At 54.7% G+C, this 20,217-nt stretch overlaps 2 protein-coding genes across 7 annotated transcripts; both read left to right on the top strand.

The window, feature by feature from the left end:
- The first annotated feature begins 610 nt into the window (after positions 1-610).
- CENPB (centromere protein B) lies at positions 611-3,784 on the top strand. The gene has a single exon (XM_001380421.5). It carries the CDS (start codon positions 1,048-1,050, stop codon positions 2,812-2,814), a length of 1,767 nt encoding a protein of 588 aa, XP_001380458.2. The 5' UTR covers positions 611-1,047; the 3' UTR covers positions 2,815-3,784.
- A 5,070-nt stretch (positions 3,785-8,854) lies between these two features.
- SPEF1 (sperm flagellar 1) lies at positions 8,855-19,881 on the top strand. Of its 6 annotated transcripts, none has more exons than XM_056813776.1 (8): positions 8,855-9,073; positions 11,272-11,383; positions 14,991-15,144; positions 15,405-15,444; positions 16,882-16,936; positions 17,455-17,566; positions 18,654-18,757; positions 19,295-19,881. In XM_056813776.1, exons 2-8 carry the CDS (start codon positions 11,310-11,312, stop codon positions 19,647-19,649), a joined length of 894 nt encoding a protein of 297 aa, XP_056669754.1. In that variant the 5' UTR covers positions 8,855-9,073; positions 11,272-11,309; the 3' UTR covers positions 19,650-19,881. The 6 variants fall into 6 exon arrangements, with proteins under 6 accessions (XP_056669754.1, XP_056669766.1, XP_056669768.1 ...); XM_056813767.1 differs by having other exon boundaries at positions 8,951-9,213; XM_056813773.1 differs by having other exon boundaries at positions 8,951-9,213; positions 14,991-15,129.
- The last annotated feature ends 336 nt before the right edge of the window (positions 19,882-20,217 follow it).

Consider the following 20,217-nt stretch of genomic DNA (forward strand, 5'->3'; position numbering starts at 1 on the left):
CGTGCTGCAGCGGCCACTTCTCCCCTGAGCGGGGATGGATGCCGGGGTAGCTCCTTCCTGAGGCCCACCCTGGGGCTTTGTCGGAGAGGGCAGGGTCCGAGCTAAAGGAGCTCCCGTCGCCCGGCGGCAGTGGGTCCTTCATAGCCGGCCGCCTCTGGTGCTCCTAGAACGACGAATCCCGCCGCCAAGGGAGGCGACCTTTGTGGCCTCGGCCACTCGGTGCTGCCGGCAGACGCGGGCTCGTCGCAATGGGATAGTTTCCTTTTTCTAACGGGAGGGCCAGCCGAGGGATGTATGTTCATCGAAAACAATTCTGGATGAGTCGGAGGGCTCCGGGGAGGTCCATCCCAGGTTTCCCTCCGAGGATGCTGCTGGCCTAGGGTGGGACGCTTGCCCCGGCTGGCCAGCGCCCGCTCTCCCGTCAGCAGCCCACAGTGACCTCTAGCGGCCCGGGGCAGCAGCACAGCGGCCTGGGGGGGGGGGGGGCCGGGGGAGGAGAAGGGGGCGTGCCTCCTGGCTACAGGCAGCCACTGGCGTCCGAGGGAGGGAGGAGGAGAGGAGGGGCTCCTGCTGGAGCCCTCGTACCCCCTCCCCACGGCCGCACTGCTTCCCGCGAGATCCTGCTCGCGCGAGCTGGGCCTCCGCGGGGAGACCCTCCCCCACTCGGCCGCCCCCTCCCGCTCCCAGCGCCGGCCCGGGCGGGCTCCCCCTCACTTCCTGCTGCTGCCTCACGCGGGGAGCGAGCGGAGCGCAGTGCAGCGGGCAGCGGCGGCGGGCAGCGGCGGCGGGCAGCGGCGGCGGGCAGCGGCGAGTAGCGACAGGAGGCGAGCGCAGGGCCAGCCCGCTACCAGCCTCCGAGCGCCGCGGTCAGCGCGTCCGGGCCGGGGCCAGGCGGGCCGGCTCCCTGGGCGCCTGTGCCCGCCGCCGGGCCCGGGGCCGCTTTGTCTCGGGCGTCGGTCCGGGGGGCCGCGGGGCTCCCCCCGCCCCAGGGACGCCCCTTCCCGGGGCCGGCCCGGGGCCCGGGGCGGGGGGAGGGGGCCGGCCACGATGGGCCCCAAGCGCAGGCAGCTGACGTTCCGGGAGAAGTCCCACATCATCCAGGAGGTGGAGAAGAACCCGGACCTCCGCAAGGGTGAGATCGCCCGGCGCTTCAACATCCCGCCGTCCACGCTGAGCACCATCCTGAAGAACAAGCGCGCCATCCTGGCTTCGGAGCGCAAGTTCGGTGTGGCCTCCACCTGCCGCAAGACCAATAAGCTGTCCCCGTATGACAAGCTCGAGGGGCTGCTCATCGCCTGGTTCCAACAGATCCGCGCTGCCGGCCTGCCCGTCAATGGCATCATCCTCAAGGAGAAGGCGCTGCGCATCGCCGAGGAGCTGGGCATGGAGGACTTCACGGCCTCCAATGGCTGGCTGGACCGCTTCCGCCGCAGGCACGGGGTCATGTCCAGGAACGGGGTGACCAAGAGCCGGTCCCAGCCCTCAGCCCCTGCCCAGCCGCCGCCTCCTCCTCGGGCCCCGGCCCCTGTGCCAGCGGCAGATGGTGGTGGTGGTGGCGGCAGCAGGAGGTGGAGGGAAGAGCTGCTGCCCTCCTTGGCCGAGGGCTATGCCTCGCAGGACGTCTTTAATGCCACCGAGACCAGTCTGTGGTACAACTTCCTACCTGACCAGGCCCCCGCCCTTCGAGGGGAGGCCCGGCCCAGTCCCCGGCGAGGCACGGAGAGGCTCATCGTGCTCCTCTGTGCCAATGCAGATGGGAGCGAGAAGCTTCCCCCGCTGGTGGTGGGCAAGTTGGCCAAGCCCCGGGGATCCCGGGCAGGCCTGCCCTGTGACTATACAGCCAACCCCAAGGGTGGCGTCACTGCCCAGGAGCTAGCCAAGTACTTAAAGGCCTTGGATGCCCGCATGGCCGATGAATCCCGCAGGATCCTGCTGCTGGCCAACCGACCTGCTGCCCCAGCCTTAGACACCTCCGACTTGCGTCATGTTCAAGTGGCCTTCTTCCCATCCGACACCCTCCAGCCCTTGGAGCGAGGTGTTGTCCAGCAGGTCAAGGGTCACTACCGACAGGCGCTGCTGCTCAAAGCCATGGCTGCCCTGGAGGACCATGACCGGTCCCGGCTGCAGCTGGGCCTCACCGAGGCTTTGCGCTTTGTGGCCGCCGCATGGGATGCCGTGGAGCCCGCAGACATTGCGGCCTGCTTCCGTGAGGCCGGGTTCGGGGGTGGCCCTGGACCGGACATCGATGAGGCTGTCAAGAGTGAGGAGGAGGAAGAGGAGGAAGAAGAGGAGGAGGATGATAATGAGGAGGAAGAGGAGGAAGAGGATCAGGGCGAGGAAGAGGGAGAAGAAGAGGGAGAGGAGGGAGAAGAAGGAGAGGAGGAGGAGGAGGAAGAGGAGAGCTCATCAGAGGGGCTGGAGGCTGATGACTGGTCCCAAGGTGGGGGGGAGGCAGGTGGGAGTTTTGTGGCTTATGGAGGTCAGGATGAGCAGGGCTGCCCTACTGTTCAGCTCCTGGAGGCAGGGGAGGACTCGGAATCAGAGAGTGATGAGGAAGAGGAAGAGGAGGAGGACGATGACGATGACGACGACGATGACGATGAGGATGACGATGATGACGACGAGGTGCCCGTGCCCAGTTTTGGAGAGGCCATGGCGTACTTCGCCATGGTCAAACGGTACCTGACGTCCTTCCCCATCGATGACCGAGTCCAGAGCCACATTCTCCACTTGGAGCACGATTTGGTCCATGTGACCAGAAAGAACCATGCCAGACAGACATCCCGAGCCTTGGCACACCAGAACTTAGCCTGACCAGCTGTCCCCGGACGCTGGCCCAGGCGCACCCCAGCCCTGCCATGGAAGGGACCAGGTGGTGATGGGGGTGGGGAACTGTTTCCAACATGGGGTTTGACTCCCCTGGGTGATGCCCCTCCCCCGGTGCCCCTGGGCTCAGCCCTGTGTCTACCTGGGAGCTGGCTGAAAGTCCTTCCTGTTGCCTTTCCCTTTCCCCTCCTCCCTCCCCACCTTTTGCTCCCTCCTTCCCCTAGCTGCCCCCAGGGCTAGGATGCCGGCTGTGATTGGCAGGGCAGTGTGTAGAGCGGGAGGGCTCCTTCTGAGCAGGCCCCACCCCAGGGTGCCCTATAAATACTGAGCAGCAGGGGCAGCTGGGGGCAGGGGCCGGGCCCGAGACTGGGACGGATAGGAGGTGTTGGCCTGCGGACCCCCATCCCCTTAGCCTCTCGCTTTTCACACTCTGCATGGAGATCCCACACTAGGGAAGGGGGCCATTTCTAGTCGGGTTCCTGAGGAGGGCCTGCCTGCCTGCCAGGGAACCTTCTCAAGTGCCCACAGGGCTCCCCCAGCCCCAAAGGGAAGCTTTTGAGAGAAGCACAGTCTCCCCCCCCTCCCGGCGCCCCTCCCTGGCCTCTGATATATTGTTTTCAAACCAAGGGCTCATTTCTTCCTGGCCCGGGCTCCCAGGGGGGCCCCTGGGTGGCCGTAGTGAGGTGTAAGGGCAGGAGGGGCCCACGGGCCGGGCCTCCATCGGGCTAGATCAGGACCCCAAAGCTGCCACATCTTGCCTCGTCCCTCGGGCTCCCCCTTCTCTCTCCGGATGGTCTCTTCCCCAACTGCTGCAAGTTGCCAGGGGAGTGGGGGGGCCTCCTAACCGGCAGGGGGGGGTCCCTGGTTGGGTCGAACTGCCCTCCGGCTATTTCTTTTCCTAGTCTGAATTCAATAAACCCTTCCCACCCCCTTTTGCTGGGGGTCGGGTGTTTTAACAGCTGAGGGTGCTGTCCTTTGTGTGCCAGGCCTTTCTTGGGGAGATGCTCCCCCCTTCGGCCCCCTCTTCCTGGCCCGTGGCTGGAGATCCCAGGCCGCAGGGCGCAGGCCATGTGGGGGGTCCACAGGAGAAAGGCCTGCAGATAGAGGGAATTGCTGAGCAGCTGCGTCTGGGGTCCAGCCAGGGAGGGCTGAAGGTTGGGATGGGTGTAAAGAACACTGGCTTCAGGGGTCTGAGTTCAAGACTCGCCACTCACTCCCTGTGTGTCCTTGGGCAAGCCCAGAGTGCTACAGCTGAGCAGGGAGGAAGGAAAAGAGGGTGCAGGGAGTGTAGACGAGTCTGGGGCCAAGAAGCACCCCCCACCCCTTGTTCCTCTTAGAGCTCCAGTCCTTTCCACTTGGCAGGCTTTTCTGACCATCTCAGCCCTGGAGAACGAGGTTCTGGGGGTGACCATGTCGGAGGAGCCAGAGGCAGGAGCACACCCCACTGTCCACTGGCCTCTGTGGGTTGAAACTCTTTCCTTAGTATCAATTCCAAGAGGGGTGAGGGGGAGACAGAAGGGGTTAAGTGACTTGCCCAGGGTCTCACAGCTAAGACCTATCTGAGGTCACCTTTGAACCCAGGTCCTTGCCCTCAAGGAGCTCAGTGTAATCAGAGTGGCAGCATGGAACATGGAGGAAGGGAGCGGATCTGTTGGGAGGAGATAGAAGGCAGTCTGAAGGGAGGCCGGAGGAGTCTTGGTCTTGGGTTAGAACTTTGGAAGTCCATTTTTCCGATCAAGCAACTGAGGCTTGGGGTCAGCAGTGCAATAGAGTATTGAAGTGCAAGGCCTGGTGGGAAGACCCTGGGAGGACAGGTGTATAGCCCCTCGTCTCATCTAGGAGGAAGAGGAAGAGGTGGGGGGAGATGGGCTGGGCTGGGGTCTCCCCTCCCTTCCAAGGCCTCCTATTCGGCTCGGGTCTCCACTGCCCTCCGGGCTTGGGTTTAGATCCTGCCCCTGCTAGGTGGCACCCTTGTGAGCTGGAGCAGGTTACTTCCCAGACTCGGTTTCCTCCTCTGTAAAAGGTCCCGCCCAGCACAGGGCCCTGGAATCTATCATCCTGCTTTCCCAACCCCCCAGGCTCTCCTGGTGAGGCCAGTGGGGGGTCAGGGGGGGGCAGGCCGCTCCCTCTGCTCCCTCTCCCAAACCGGTTTGCCTGCTTCTTTGGTGCTCCTTGGCAGCTGTTCAGGGGTTTGTCCCTTGAACAGGGTTCTGTTCTTTGGCATTCCTTGCTCCGTCCTAACTGGCTGGGAGTGGCCAGGACCCAGTCCCCCAACCCCTGCTGCTCCCCCCTCCTCGGGCCCTGGGGGTCACCCAGGGAAGCAGCTGGGGGGCCTAGAAATCCTCTAGCCTGGCCCCAAGACCTCGTGCTCTCATCCTGGGATCCTCGTTCCAGAGCCCAGGCCAGCCCTCTGGCTGAGTTCTTGCCCCAGGTCAACCCCTCCGGCAGCTCTTCTTTCTCCCAGCTCGGCACTGAGAGTGGGAAGGGGGCCCAAGGCAGGGAAGTGACTTGCCCAGGGCCACCAAGCTTCTGAAGCAGGGTATAACCCCAGGTTTTCTCTTCTGGGCCTCTCCTTGTTTTACAGGTAAGGAAACAGAGGCCGAGAGGTTCCCTTTCTTTAGTTACAAAGCCAAAGTGGCTCTGAGATTGGAACTTGGGTCCTTTCCCTCTGGAATGGCCTTGGGGTGAGGTCAGGACCATTCCTGCTTTGGATGACCTGTCCTAGGGAATGGAGGAATGGGTGCTCCTGCCCCTTCTCGCCAGCCCTGCAGGTGCCTAGAGGCACCCCCCCCAAGGGCCCAATTTGGCATTGCTCCTGGAGCCCCAACAAACGAGGGGACTGTAAGTGTCCAGACCCGCAAATTCAGGGACTACAGTCTGCTTATGGGTGGAAGCAGCCTTTTCTGGGAGCTCCGGAGCGTTGCTAGTCCCAGCAGATTCCCTGTGATGTTCAGCAAGGAAAGAGGAAGTAGGAAGACACAAAGGGAATCCTTGGGGCCAGGGTCTGTGGTTTAGCAGCATAATGGGTAGAGCACTGAACCTGGAGCCAAGAGACCTGGGTTTGAATCCACCCGGATACTGGTATGCCTGTGGGCAAATCATTTCCCGTCTCAGCCTGATTCTTCCTTTATGACAAACGCCACCCGTCTCATACGTCACCGTATCCTTGAACCCCCGCCTTTAAAGGCAGATTAGGGTTAGGTGACTTGTCAAGGCTCACCCAGCTAGGAAGCATGTGAAGCCAGACCTGAACTCAGATTCTCCTATTGCTCTATCCACTGTGCCACCTCACTGTCCCCCAATTTATGTCTGACGAGGAATCTTCTATAATCTCCAAGCACCCACGGGCATCCGGTGTCTGAAAACTTCCATTAAAGGCAAACCTTCCAAGGCAGCCGATTCCACTTTGGGACAGCTGTGATTGCTAGCAAGTTTTTGTCTTCTGTCCAGCTGAAATTTGTCCCTTTGCAAAGTCTTGTCCTTCCATCAAAACAAGCTGAATGCAGTGGAATTGGAGGACTTGTGATCAAAACCTGCCACTTAATGGCTCTGGGATCTTTCCCTTGTTAAATCCCTTTCTGCATCCAAAAAGAAAAATGGTGGAGTTGGACTGAATGGAAAGTCCCTTCAGTCTCCAAACATCTGTCAGCCCTCCAGAGCCAAGCAGAATGAGTGGAATCCTTTTCGCTTTATGGAAGAGAGAATTGAGACCCAGGGGGCATACCAGAAGTGGATGAGCCTGAATTTGCCCTGCTAGGAAGCAATAGGGCCAATTCAGGTTTTCTGATTTGGAGATTAGTATGACTGGTGTCACTTCCTAGCCTGGGGAGAAACTTCAGTAGAAACCAAGAAGGCTCTGAATTCTGGGTTGTATGGGTGGGTGCTAATTTGGGGAAGAATGTCTTTGGGGACCCTCTCCTCCCCCAGACTAGTAGGCTCTGGCTTTCTGAAGTCCCTCCTTTCTGTAATTAAAGGTGCTTGTTATCAGCCCTACCCTAAGAGTGTGCCCTGCATTCCCAAGTTCCCCAGCAGAGCTTCCTGCCCTTAGGCCCCATTTTCTGATAAAGCCTTAGATTAAGGGAGCAAGCTAAGACAGAACTGCCTGGCCGGCTAGACCACAAGAGGTATTGATTTTTAATGGACCGATGTGCTCTTTTAAGTGAATCTTAACTGGTAGAATAGGTAGGTGCCAGGGAGGCTAGAGATGCTTCTTTGGGTAGGTCTCTCCTAGTGGTTCTTCCCTGCTAAAGCTGATACCAGCTGGTCAAACATTCCTTCTCCCTCTCTAGGAAGTCACTAGCTAGCAAGTAAGCCCATTGGTAGTTCCACTTCCTGGACTCCAGGGTTGACATCGCTAGTCCTATTGCTTCCTTTTTCTCTGGGAAAAAGCCAGCCAGATAGGTCCCACCCTGCCCAATACTTTCTTCTTTTTTTTTAGAAACATAACTTTCTGTCTTAGAATCAAATTCTAAGATAGAAAAGTGATAAGGGCTAGACAGTGGGAATTAAGGAAGTATCTAAGGCCATATTTGAACCCAGGTCCTCCCGACCCTAGACCTGACGTCTATCCAGCTCCAGAGAAACGCCAAGCTTCCTCCTTGTCCTCTTCAGGCTTCTCTTTAGTCCCTGTCCATATAATTCCGTTCAGTGGTAGTTATGGAGGTGGTGACATCCCATTTTGGAAGGAAGAGTTTTTCTTTGGTGGAAAGTTCATCCTTTTGAGTCCTTTTCAGATATCCTTCCCCATGGGATCTCTTCCTGGCCAAATCATGGACTTAAAGAAGGTTTTCAGGGTTCTTTCCAGGCCCCTCAGTTGACATACCCCCGTTTAATCCCATCCTCCTGGTGCAATGCCCCATGTGCCACATCTTTCCCTACCCCGATCAGTTTCCCCATTGTACCCAAAATGAGTGAAAATGATCTCTCAGGCTCCTTCTCTATCTCTAATCCTAAATAAGTGGCCACAAGAACCCTCTAGCTGTAACGAGTTTTCTCTTTCCCTCCTGGCTCCCACAGTGTGTGTCCTCAGCACCGTCCCTCTCCATTCTCTGTTTTAGGGTCCTCCTTTTCAGTTTGGACAATGTCCATTTGTAATGGATGTAAAAGACTTTGCAAATATTCAAGTTAGTCAATACATACTGAGGTCCTGTTATGTGCCAGGCACTGTGCTAAGTGTTGGAGACAGAAAGAGGCAAAACAGTCCTTGCTCCCAGTCTAACGAGGAGACGACATGCAAGCAACTCTGTACCGACAAAGTTATAGACAAGAGAAACTGGAAAAAGTCACTAGAAGGCGGGCAAAGGACTGAAGGGGGAAATGGGGCAGGGCTTCCTGCAGGGACTCCAGGGAAGTCAGGGGAGCCCAGAGAGACAGGAGGGGACAGTAATCCCGGGGGAGGGACAGCCTGGAGCCAGGAGGCTTACGTGTCCTGTCCAGGGAACCACTAGGGGGCCGGTGTCACTGAATCACGGAGTTCTTGGGGCAGGAGGGAAGGGATAAAAAGACTGTAAACGTTGGTCCTCCTCCTTCCCAGCCAGGCCCGAGGCCAACCCCTTCCAACAAGGTTGTAAACTGCTGAGAAGGTGCTGCCTGGCATTGGTAAAGGGAGTTTCCTCACCGGGAGTTCCTTGTTACAATAAAATCACAGATATTACTATTCTATTACCCATCAACGCCAAAGCCTTGTGTAAATCTCCTTTGTGCTGCGCGCTTGCTAGCGGGGCTAATCCAGGTCCAATTAGAGCCTTCCGGAGACGAACCGTAAGCCCAAAGAGGAAAACTCTAATGGTAGAATTTCAGGCTCCAGGGACAAACCAGTGGGTTTCGGGGTAGATAGGGCGTTGTAAGGCTTCTCTCCTTACCCCTCTCCTCCTTCCCTCAGCAACAAATCCCTGGATTTGGTAACCAAGAATCTAGGGTTCAACCCTAGACTTTATGGGGAGGGGTCTGTGCTTGCACTGTGAGGTCTTCAGCAGCGTCCCTTCCAGCTCCAAGTCCAGGGCTAGCTCCGCCTTCCCCGGCTTCCTTCTTTCCTATTGGCGGGGCGAGCACAGCGGGAACTACAACTCCCGAAAAGCCCTGGGGTTGCGGTGGCCGCCCCAGTTGCCATGGTTTCCATAAACAATATGTCCGCCTCCAGGCGGGGTTCTCGGCACGGGTTTCAGGAGGCAGTGGCGGCCGCTGGGGACCGCGGGTGAGGCGGAAGCTGAGGGGCCGGGGCCAGTGAACGAGCCGCGACCTGGGCAGGGTAGGAGGACCGTGGGCGCCGAGGGGCGCTCATGGAGGGAGACATGGACGAGGAGATGCTGCACCAGCTGTATTTGTGGGTGGACAACATCCCCCTGTCCCGACCCAAGCGGAACCTCTCGCGGGATTTCAGTGACGGAGGTGGGACAGGGGGCGCCGGGGTGGGGGCGGGGCGACATTCCAAGTGGGCGGGGCAGAAGCCCAGCAGAGGCTCCCCCAAATATGGGACCACTCCCCGGATTGCTCCTGGGATCCTGGGCCGGGAGGCTGCTTCTGGGAGGGGTCCCGAGACCCTCCTCCTTCCCTAGCTCTGCTCCTAACTTCGCTTTCTAGAGCCCACTCCCAGCTCCGACCTGTCCCTATCCCCAATCCGACTCCCTCTTCACCTCTCTCCTGCCCTAACCCCACCCCCATCCATCTTTCCCTCCTTCATTCTTGTCCACAATCTTTCCTGCTTCCCTGTCATTTTTCCTTTTTCAGTCGTTCCTTTCTCCATCCCTGCCCTCCATTTCGCTCCCCCACTTCGTCCATTCCTTAGATCCTCCCTTCCATTTTTCACTTTCTTTCATTCATCTAATGCCTTTCCTTCCCTGTCCTCTATCCCTGCTCCTCCCATCCCTCTTCCTACATCCCACTAATCCATCCATTTATTGTTTCCTACTCCGTACTCCATCTTCCCTTCATCCCTCTTTGTAACACCCACCCAACTCTCTCATCCCTGTCCTCCTATCCCTTTTTCTTTTCCATCCTTTTCCCATCCCTCCATTTTTCTTCAGCTCTGTCCTTGATCCTTTTTATTCATCCATCCATCCATCCTTCTTCTTCACCCTCTCAGCACATCTCCCCTGCACGAGGTGCCTTCTAGCCATAGATCTATGATCCTCTGATTGATTTCTCTCTCCTCTCCTCTCTTACCATCCCCATTTCCCATCTCATTTCTCCATTCCTCTTCCCTCTCCTTTCCATCCCTACCATCTTCATTCCCTCCTGAATGTCTCCTTTGTTGGCCTCTTCTCCCTCACTTGCCCACATTTTCATTCTTCAAGCCCCTTTTTAAGGACTTGGGAACGGTGTCCTTGAAAATGAAGGTCAGGCATGGGAGGGTGGAGGGAAAGGGTTGGGGATCTTCTTCAGCTTTTCTCCCCTTTCTTTGTCAGTTGATTGTTCTAGAGAGGCTGGGGCAGAGGAAATCTGCCTGGTGGGGTCCTTCTTTGGGAAGAAGAGCCACCATGGGCTGACCCCTGGCATGTTAAGCCTATAGTCCAGCCTTGAAGCCAGCCAGTGAATAGCCCCAAAGATCTCTGTAGGTTAGTAGGACAGTTCCAGAAAAACAGGTTGAAGTGAATGTTCCTGGCCAGCAGGCGGCAGTACCACCTCACTGCCAACCCCCACAAAAACCAGCAGTCCACAAAAACACTTTTCCTTTGGTTTCACTTGGAGTTGGGTGGGCAGGGAAGGAGAGGGACGATCTTTGGTTAAGAGTTGTGGGAGTGTTGGATGCTTCCCTTTCCACCCAGCTGGGGAGCCTCAGTTTCCCCATTTTTTAGTTTTTTTTTTTTTTTTTTGTTATCCAGAGGAATGAGGTCTGTGGCTGCCAGCAGCTTCCCTCACTTTTTTTTTTTTTAAACCCTTACCTTCCATCTTGGAGTCAATACTGTGTATTGGCTCCAAGGCAGAAGAGTGGTAAGGGCTAGGCAATGGGGGTCAAGTGACTTGCCCAGGGTCACACAGCTGGGAAGTGGCTGAGGCCATATTTGAACCTAGGACCTCCCGTCTCTAGGACTGGCTCTTAATCCACTGAGCTACTCAGCTGCCCCCCAGCAGCTTCCCTCTCTTGAAATAATTGTTCCAGTTTTCTCTTCTTCCCATTCCCTTTCCTTAATTCTTCCCCCTCCCTTTCTTCCTTCTACTTTATCTTTCAATTTTAGACTGTCCCTTTGCTATATCCCTCTTATCTTCCTTTTCCTCTACTTTTGTTCTCCCTTCCAATCATTTCTCTTGTTTTTTTCTTTTGCCTCCCTCCCTATGTCCCTTTTCTTCCCATTTCTCTCTTGATGTCCCTGCCCATCAGCTCTCTGTTTATGTGCCCTTCTCATTTCTGTTCTTTTCTCTCTTCCTCTTCTGTCTCCACTTCTCTTCCATAGGGTTCCCTTCTGTCCACCTCTCTCCCCTTTATCTGTGTTTGTGTGTTCTCTCCAGTTCTGGCTGCTGAGGTGGTGAAGTTTTACTTCCCTAAGATGGTGGAGATGCATAACTATGTTCCAGCCAATTCTGTACAGCAGAAAGTTAACAACTGGGTGCACCTGAATAGGTAAGGTTAGATCTCAACTGGGAGGGAACTGTGGATGAGGCAGGAATAGGGTCAGAGGACTTAGAGCTGGGGTGAGGAATATCCTTTTCCCTCCTCCTAGAGTGGGCGTTCCATGCCCACAATGTTGTCATTTGTGGATGGGTTTCTCCCAATCTCCCAGGATTCTCTGGTCACTCTCACCCTGCCATCTCTGGCCTTTCACTATCTGTTGAAATAAAAATCCTTCCTAGAGAGATGGGAGATGATAAAACTCCACCTAGGAACCTCCCCAGGGCCAGTAAAGCACAACCCTTGCAATTTATAACAAATTTATTAAGGGTAGGGAAATGTAAATAAAGTCCTAAATCTACACAGCCTAAATCTACTCCTCCCACCAATCTAAGCCCCCCACCCCCACCCCTTGGGGTTTGCTCTTCTGATCTCCTCAAGCCCTTCCTATCTTATCTAAGACCCCAAAAGCTATCTGACTATAAACTAACCTAATTAATATGGATTATCAAAAGGATAATGAGGGAAGGACTCACAGATGTATTTGAGCCATTATCTAAAGCCTCGGGTTGGCCTCACTAAGTAACCCAGAGCCCCAGGTGACAAACCCTTGGGATTACCTTAGTCAAGTGGATTTCTAGCAGATGGATCACAGGCAGATGGTCTCTGTACTTCAGGGGAAAAGCAGTCAGTCCACTCCAAGGCAAACTCTCAAACCAAGGAATCACTAACCTTTCCATGAGATTAGGATTGCCAAGGGAAATGCCAGAGCAAAGACCTCTGTCCAACTCAGTCAAAACAGGAGAGAGTGACTGTTAATGCCAGTAAAACTCCCACAATCTTTTTCTCCTTGTCAGAATCTTCTCCCAGGGCTTGTATCCAAATTCTCCTCTTTTCTTCTTAAAGCTGATCCATGAAATGTACTGTCTCCTTTACTTACTTCCTACACTGTTGTTAGAATCTTAGAGAAGGTCAACCCATTTGTCTCAGGCAAGCAAAATTGTGAAGGAAATGTTTTCTGGGTGAAAAAAAAATTAGAGAATGCATTTCAGAGCCAATTGGATTAAAAAAAAATTCATCTCCTGTTTTGGATTATCTGGGCCATGTGGCCCACCCCCCTCTATTAACAGTACTACTCTTTGGATTTCATTTTTTTTGTCTTCAGCAGCATGGGGTGGTGATAGATAGCCAGCCTTGGATCAGGAAGACCTGGGATCTGGGTTCAAATCCTGTCTCTGACTTATACACATTATGGATCTCTGCACTTAGTGCTCCTTTTTAGGATCATACTTTGCTGAAAGATCCCAGAAAGGATCCTGCACACTTGGAGTTCCCCACAGTGATTCGATCTCAAATCTATCTGAACCAAAAAAGAAACAGTTTCTTTTGTGTTTTATATAAAAGCTCTATTTTTGTCTTAGAAGGCTGAGTCTCTGTTGGGAGAGCGGACTTAGGCTAGTATCAGACTTCCAGGATTAAAATGGGACAGCAGATATAATCTTGTTGCCTTTATGTAGCTTTGCCTGACAGGCAGGAAAACTACCTGCTGTTCTCTTCCTCCCACTGAAATCATGGAAGAAATCATAAACCACATTTTGTCTCTCTACAAGCCTTGTTTAAACCTCTGACTGCAGCTGGAGGGCAGTTAGGTGGCACAGTGTGGATGGGTTGCCAGGTCTAGAGTGGGAAAGCCCTGGGTTCAAATCTGGCCTCGGACATGTCCTAGCTGGGTGACCCTGGGCAAGTCACTTAACCTCCATTGCCTACCCCTTGCCTTTTCCCTTAGAGTTATTCCTAAAACAGAAAGTAGGGAAAGATAGGTGACTCAGTAATAGAGCCAGGCTTGGAGATAGGAGGTCCTGGGTTCAAATGTGACCTCAGCTGCATGACTCTGGGCAAGTCACTTAGTTCCAGTTGCCTAGCTCTTCTTACCACTTTTGTGCCATGGAACTTATTCTTGGTACCAATTCTAAGGCAGAAGGTTAAGGGTTTTTTTTTTTTTAAAACCCTTACCTTCCGTCTTGGAGTCAATACTGTGTATTGGCTCCAAGGCAGAAGAGTGGTAAGGGCTAGGCAATGGGGGTCAAGTAACTTGCCCAGGGTCACACAGCTAGGAAGTGGCTGAGGCCAGATTTGAACCTAGGACCTCCCATCTCTAGGACTGGCTCTTAATCCACTGAGCTACCCAGCTGCCCCCTAAGGTTAAGGGTTTTTAAAAAATCAGGGGAAAAAAAAAAGATGTAGCTGAATTGTATATATAGTTTTCCCCCCCTTCCCCTAGAAGAAACTTTCTTCCTCTCCCTCCATCTCTTTCTCTTTAGAAGAGAAATTAAGTCATTCATTTTTAGTAAAAAAAAAAATCTCTAAAAATCTCCATTTATTAAGCTGATATTAGGAACCCATTTAATTTAATTTTTTGGATGAACAAGCATTTATTTCCTCTCCCAGCCCTCTCTCCTTTGAGAGCAAACAAGCCCCCAGCCCTCTAAGCAGTCTGCACAGCCCTGCTTTGGCCCCGTCCCAGAATGTCTGGCTCATTCTTCATCTCAAGTCCATCGTATCTCTCCATAGAGTGAGTGTGCTTCCTCTGGGTCTGTTTTATAAGCTGGCACAAGGCCAGGAGCAGAGCTAATGGCCTCAATGAAAGACCTCCCTACACCAGAGCATTTGCAATCTAATAAGAAGAGTCAGTGAGAATAATCAGAAAATCTTATCCTTCGGGTTCCAATAAATTCACCTCACAAATATAAGAGAGAGGAGCAGTTGGGTGGCTCGAGAGGGGGAGGTCCTGGATTCAAATCCCACTGTGACACCCTGGGCAAATCACTTAACCCTCCTGTCAAGCCCTTATCACTTTTGTGTCTTGGAACCCATACTTGAGTATCAATTCCAAGCAGAAAGCAAAGGTTTCAATAAAGAAAAGGCCATTAAGAGCCTGGAGAGTAGCCAAAGCAGGGCAGCCACAGTGTAGAAGCACTGGGGTCTGTGCCACCTGAGAATAAGTTAAAGGAACTTGAAATGTTTGACCTGGAGAAGACTGGAGGGAGGGAGGTGCAGGGAGTGATGGCCATTTCTGATGGTCTCTCAGAGGATGGGCACCATGGGAGAAAAGTACAAAGGGACCATCTGAGGCTTGATGTCAGAAAGAAAAAAAGCTCAGAGGTTCCAAAAATTGACTTTACAAATACAAAATGGAAGAACCATGGTTGGGGAACAGTCTTTGTCTGAAGAAGAACTGGAGGTCTTAGTGGACCCCAAGATAATAATGAGAGCGGTCCTAAAGGAGAATAGGTTGTTCGGGATGCCAGGAACTCCGGGGCCTTGGAAATCCCTTTTCTGCTGTGTCATTGCGGGGTGGGGGTGGTTCTGGGGATGAATTGGACTGGCCGGGCCACTAATGCCTTAAGTTAGGAGTCTGGGGTCCAGGGGCCAGTCTGGGCTCCGCTGGCGAGAGGATCCTCGTCGCGGGGGTCCAGTCCTGTCTCGGATCCTTCTCCAGCTGCCTTCCGTGGGTGTGCCTCACGGGAGCGGTCGGGCCGCCCCCGGATCGAGTCCACGGGGCGCTCCCTGCCGGGTGACGCGGCTGCGAGCGCCCCTCTCCGCCCCTGATATGTCGCAGGAAGGTGCTGCACAAGCTGAACTTCTCGGTCCCGGAGGACGTGATCCAGAAGATCGCTCAGTGCTCCCCCGGGGTGGTGGAGCTGGTGCTGCAGCCGCTGCGGGAGAGGCTGGAGGAAAGGAAGCGGAAGAGACAGGGGGTTGGCTCCTCTCAGGTCCACGCCCTGGGCCCCGCCCCTGCCCCGCCCTCCTTCCGGGTTGGCCGAGGCCTCTAGCACTCTGGGCAGAAGAGCATGCGGGGGGAGGGTTTAAGGGAGGGGTCCCCGAGTATTCGCCCTGGGGGGCAGTGGGGGATGGGCTTTAGCTTGGGGTCCTTGTCCCGGGGGGGCGGTGCCTCCTGGCCACCAGCAGGGATGAAGGGAGGAGGGGCCGTGGGCCGGGCTTGTTGGGGGACCACGTGGATGTTTCCCTGCAGGAGCTGGGTCCGCAGGAAGGCAGTAGCTACATGGATATGGGTACGGTCACGTCCCTCGGCGGCTTCTCCCTCTCTAACTATGCCCCGGGTCAGACCCCGGGTCCCTGGCGGGGCCCGGCACGACCTCCTAAGTCTTCCGACTCACTGTGCCTGGCCCACAGCTCCACGGCCTCTGAGAGAGGGGGGAGGGGAGGGGTGGAGAGGAGGCGAAATGGAGAGGGGGAAGGAGAGAAAGAGAAGGAAGGGGAGGGAGGGAGGGAGAAGAGAGATGGGGAGGACCGGAAGGCGGGAGAGACAGAAAGAGGGGGGGCAGAGAGGGAAGGGGAGGGAGGGAGGAATCGCTTATGCCCACCCTCTAGGGAGAGACCCCATCTGAAGAACCTGCTTCCTGGAGCCTTTGTGCCTCCTTTGTCCCGGAAGGGTCCCCTCCTCAGGGACTTTCTCTTGGCGATTCCTCCCCTCTGCCTCGCCATCCTTTGGGATTCTGGGGTCCCATAGAAGGAGAGACGGGATCCAGGTTTGCAGGGAGTCGCTAGCCTGTCTGGGCAGACATGGGCCTTCCTTACCCTTTGAGCTCCCAGGACTGATGAGGACTGATAATAATAACTACAAAAATAAGTAAACAAATAAATACCTATAGGGGCAGCTAGGGGGCTCAGTGGAGAGAGCTAAACCTGGAATCAGGAGATCCTGGGTTTAAATCCGGCCTCCCACACTTCCTAGCCGGGTGACCCTGGGCAAGTCACTCAACCCCCTTTCCCTAACCTTTACCGCTCTTCTGCCCTGGAACCAATACAGGATATCAATTCTAAGATGGAAGTAAAGGTTTTGGGGAAAAACAACCCGACCCTGTCGTTTATTTAATGCTTAGGAGGTGCCAGATACTGTGCTAAGGTCTTTACGATTATTGTCTCATTGGATCCTCACAATAACTCTTTACGTAGGTGCCATATTATCCCCATTTTACAGAGGAGGAAATGGAGACAAAGTGAAATGATTTGGCCTCAGCTAGTAAGTGTCTGAGATTGGATTTGAATTTAGGTTTTCCTGAGTCTATCCATCACCCTACCTAGCCCAAAGACTTTCAGACATAAGCAAAGAAACAAATATGACCGCAATGGAAAACAACAACAACAAACTCCAGCAGATAAATACGATGCTAAAATATTTCAAGGAAGCTATAGATCCGGAAGGAGCTGAAGCAGGTAGTTTGTAGGAGGTCGTTTGGGGAGGAAAGCAGGACCAAGCGGGCCAACAGAGGAGCAGGCTCTGGATCTGAGATCAAAGGCTGCCGGGTCCCAGACCCCCCTCCCACTTACTCTCACTATCAGATCTGTTTCAGTCTTATAGACGAGGTCAGAGAGGCTGCAGGGTCAGAGGATCCTGTGTCTGAAGCCCAAAGTCCTCTGACTTGATAGAAAAGAAGCAGACCCAAGAGCCTGTGCCCTTGTCCTCCAGCCTGTTCTTCCTCCTGCAGGTTTCTCCCAGAAGAATCAAACCACCGTGGATGCCCAGAAAGCTGGGCCCCTCAGGTAAAGACTCCTCCTGGGTGTGTTTCCGGAGTCAGGCAGCATGTTGGGTCCCCTAGTCTTGCCCAAGCATTGACTTTATTTTATAAACCCTTACCTCCTAGCCTAGAATCAGTGCTGTGCATCAGTTCCAAGGCTGCAGAGCAGTAAGGGCTAGGCAATGGGGCTTAAGTGACTTGCCCAGGGTTACATAGGTAAGAAATTTATGAGGTGTATGAGGTCAGATTTGAACCCAGAACCTTCCATCTCTGGGCCTGGCTCTCAATCCACTGAGCCACCTTCCCCTTCCTGACCCAGTATTACCATTGGCCCCTTTGGAGATGTCTGGAGTAGGGAGGGATGAGGATGGCTGAGAGAGAAGGGGCTACACCAGTTGGGAGGATAAGGGAAGAAAGATGGAGAGAACTGGGAGGCCAAGGTAAATTGGGAATGATGGGAAAGGAAGGCAAGGCTGAGGCAAAGGGCTTTTTCTGGCTGAGTTGTGTGTGTTTGTACCTGAGGGGCCCCTCCTTCTCCCCTAGAGCAGGCAAGTCTCTCTCTACATATAGCCAGACCTTGCAGGTGGAACCAAACTTTCTAGTTCAGATGGCTGAGAAGGAACAAGAGTTGCTGGCCTCCCAGGAGACGGTTCAGGTGAGTCTGGGCCCCTCAGCCCGGGATCCTCTTCATTCATTCAGCACGTAAGTATTAAACCTCCACTGGGTGCAAGTGCTGCAGATAGGAAAGGCTCAAGGCCTTTCAGTTGGGGGGGGGGGATGAGAACTCCTGGGGGGAAAGGCACTTATGGTCAGGAGCCAGCTGGCTAAGAAAGGGGGAGGAGAATCTAGAGGGAGAAATAGTCAGCGGAGGGGCTTGAGAGCCCTGGAGGCCCACCAGAAGTTCTTGTATTATGTCATGTACACATACTCTGTACACATATGCACGTATGCACAGAGACACGGGGATGAATCTATATATAGTGTGTGGAGAGAGAGAGAGAAAAAGAGAGAAAGACTGAGAGAGTAAGGGAGGAAGAGAGAGAGAGGGAGAGAGAGAGAGAGAGAGCGCTCCAAGAGAATATAAACTCTTTGAAAGGATTCTTATGGTTTTGCCTTTGTTCTCCCCACTGTGTGCCTGGTGCAGAGTAAAAGTTGGCATAGGCTTTAAAGGCTTGTCAAATGATTGATGGGTAAATGGATGGATAGATTGATAGGTGGATAGATATATGAATGGATGGATGTTTAGATGGATAGGTGGGTGGATAGATGGATGGATGGATGGATGAATGGATGGGTGGGTGGGTGGTGGATGGATAGATTGATAGGTGGATAGATATATGAATGGATGGATGTTTAGATGGATAGGTGGATGGATAGATGGATGGATGGATGGATGAATGGATGGGTGGGTGGGTGGTGGATGGATAGATTGATAGGTGGATAGATATATGAATGGATGGATGTTTAGATGGATAGGTGGGTGGATAGATGGATGGATGGATGGGTGGACGTGTGGATGGGTGGATCGGTGGGTGGATGGATGGATGGGTGGGTGGATGAATAGATGGATAAATGGTGGATTGGGTGGATGAAGGAATGCATGAGGAATGCCTTTTCCAGGCCCACTGTGGGAATGGGCCTGCTGGTCCAGGCCTTCCTCTACTTTCCCTAAGTCGGGTGATGGTTCACAATTCCCAGGAGCTAGTAGGCAAGGCCATGACTTTGCTGTCCTTGTCATTCAGGTCCTTCAGATGAAGGTGCGACGCTTGGAACATCTCCTCCAGCTCAAAAATGTCCGCATTGATGATCTGAGTCGACGTCTCCAGCAGGCTCAGCGCAAGCCGCGGTGAGCGGAGCGGGGATGGAGGCCCTGTGCCAGGGCTCCCTCCCTCTCTAGCCTCCTTTCCTGGAAGTGCCTCTGAGTGTACCACCAGGGCCATCTGGACAAACTGACCTCAGGGCCTGCAATGATGATCCCTTAGACATTCCTGCCCCAGTTGTGGATAGTGAACAACAGCTCCGAAGGCTCAGGCTGCCAGTTTGGCACCTTGGAGCCTGGGATGGGAGGCTCCTGAGGGGTACCCAAACTGAACCCCCAGGTTAGGATTTCTTCCTTCCCTTGTGGAAAGTCCCCAAGGGATCCCTCTCACTCAGGAAGGATGTTGAGAGCATCTCCCTGGAGGCGTTGGCAGCGTTAACCTGGGAGGTGGGGCAGGCCCAGCTGCCTCTGGACCAGAGATTTGCTGGTGTGGTGGGTGCTGTCACAAAAGAGGGTGGAGAAGCAGGTCGGGGTCTTGGGTGCGATGGGGAACCAGCCCTTTCTCCTGTGCCTGGCATCCTTCCTTGTTCTGGACTCAGCCTCCTCCTCCCCCCTCCGGGCCAGGCAAAAGAGTCATTCCTTGGATCCTGAACCCAAAGCCCGGACAAGTTGCCTGCTTCCTGAAGCCCAGGGTGCAGGGCCCACAGAGTGCACTGTGGGGCGCCCCTCCACCTTCCCTACCTTCTGGGAGGACGTGGCCCTGGCCCTGATTTCCAATATCTGGGCACCGTCAGCCAAAGTCAGCAATCATCTTTTCCTGAGGCAGAGGGAGACTTCTTCCGGTTCTGTCTCTGCCTGTGACGGGCCCCGCCAGCACTCCGGGAAGGGAGGCTCGTGTGCCCGCCTCCCCTACGCCCAGTTGTCATCCAAGAGAAACGTGTCCGAACAGGCCTTCAGACGGCCCGGGCGGCAGGGATAGAGGCCGGGACTCGGCCAGAGGCTGGGGGAGACTCCTGGGTTCCAAGATTGAGGCTGCCTGACTTTTGCCCCTTGCCTTAGCATGGACCCGTCCTTCTCAGCCCTGGGAAGCACATGCCCAGCTGCCTTGGATCCCTTTTTTGTGGAGATCCTCTTGGGAAAAGGGCTTGGATGGAGCAAGATGCCGGGAGAGAAAGCTGAACACCCCCCAATAAACATGCTTTGCCCCTTGGTGCCTGCCTCTGCCTCTCTGCAATGCCTGCTCCCCCCTTCCCCTTCTTCTTGTGCCCTTCTGCCCCGAGGGCTGTGGTCGGGCCGGAGGAAGGGCAGAGGTCAGGAGAAGCAGCCTCCCTTCTTGTAGACGCCCTCCGCCTCTGGGGTGCTGGCGGGCCGTGTCCGCTCCTGGCTGCCCGGCACCCCTTCAGAGGCTGGAGAAGAGTGTTTTCTCCTTCCCGTCCCCAACAGGGAGTGGCAAATGCCCAAAGCCAGCCTTCGTGACGCCTGTAGAGAGTTTGAGGCCCAAGTGCTGGCCGTCCTTCGTGGCGCTTCCATTCGGATGGGGGAGATCG

Source organism: Monodelphis domestica, chromosome 1, assembly GCF_027887165.1.
Source record: "Monodelphis domestica isolate mMonDom1 chromosome 1, mMonDom1.pri, whole genome shotgun sequence".
NCBI lineage: Eukaryota > Metazoa > Chordata > Mammalia > Didelphimorphia > Didelphidae > Monodelphis > Monodelphis domestica.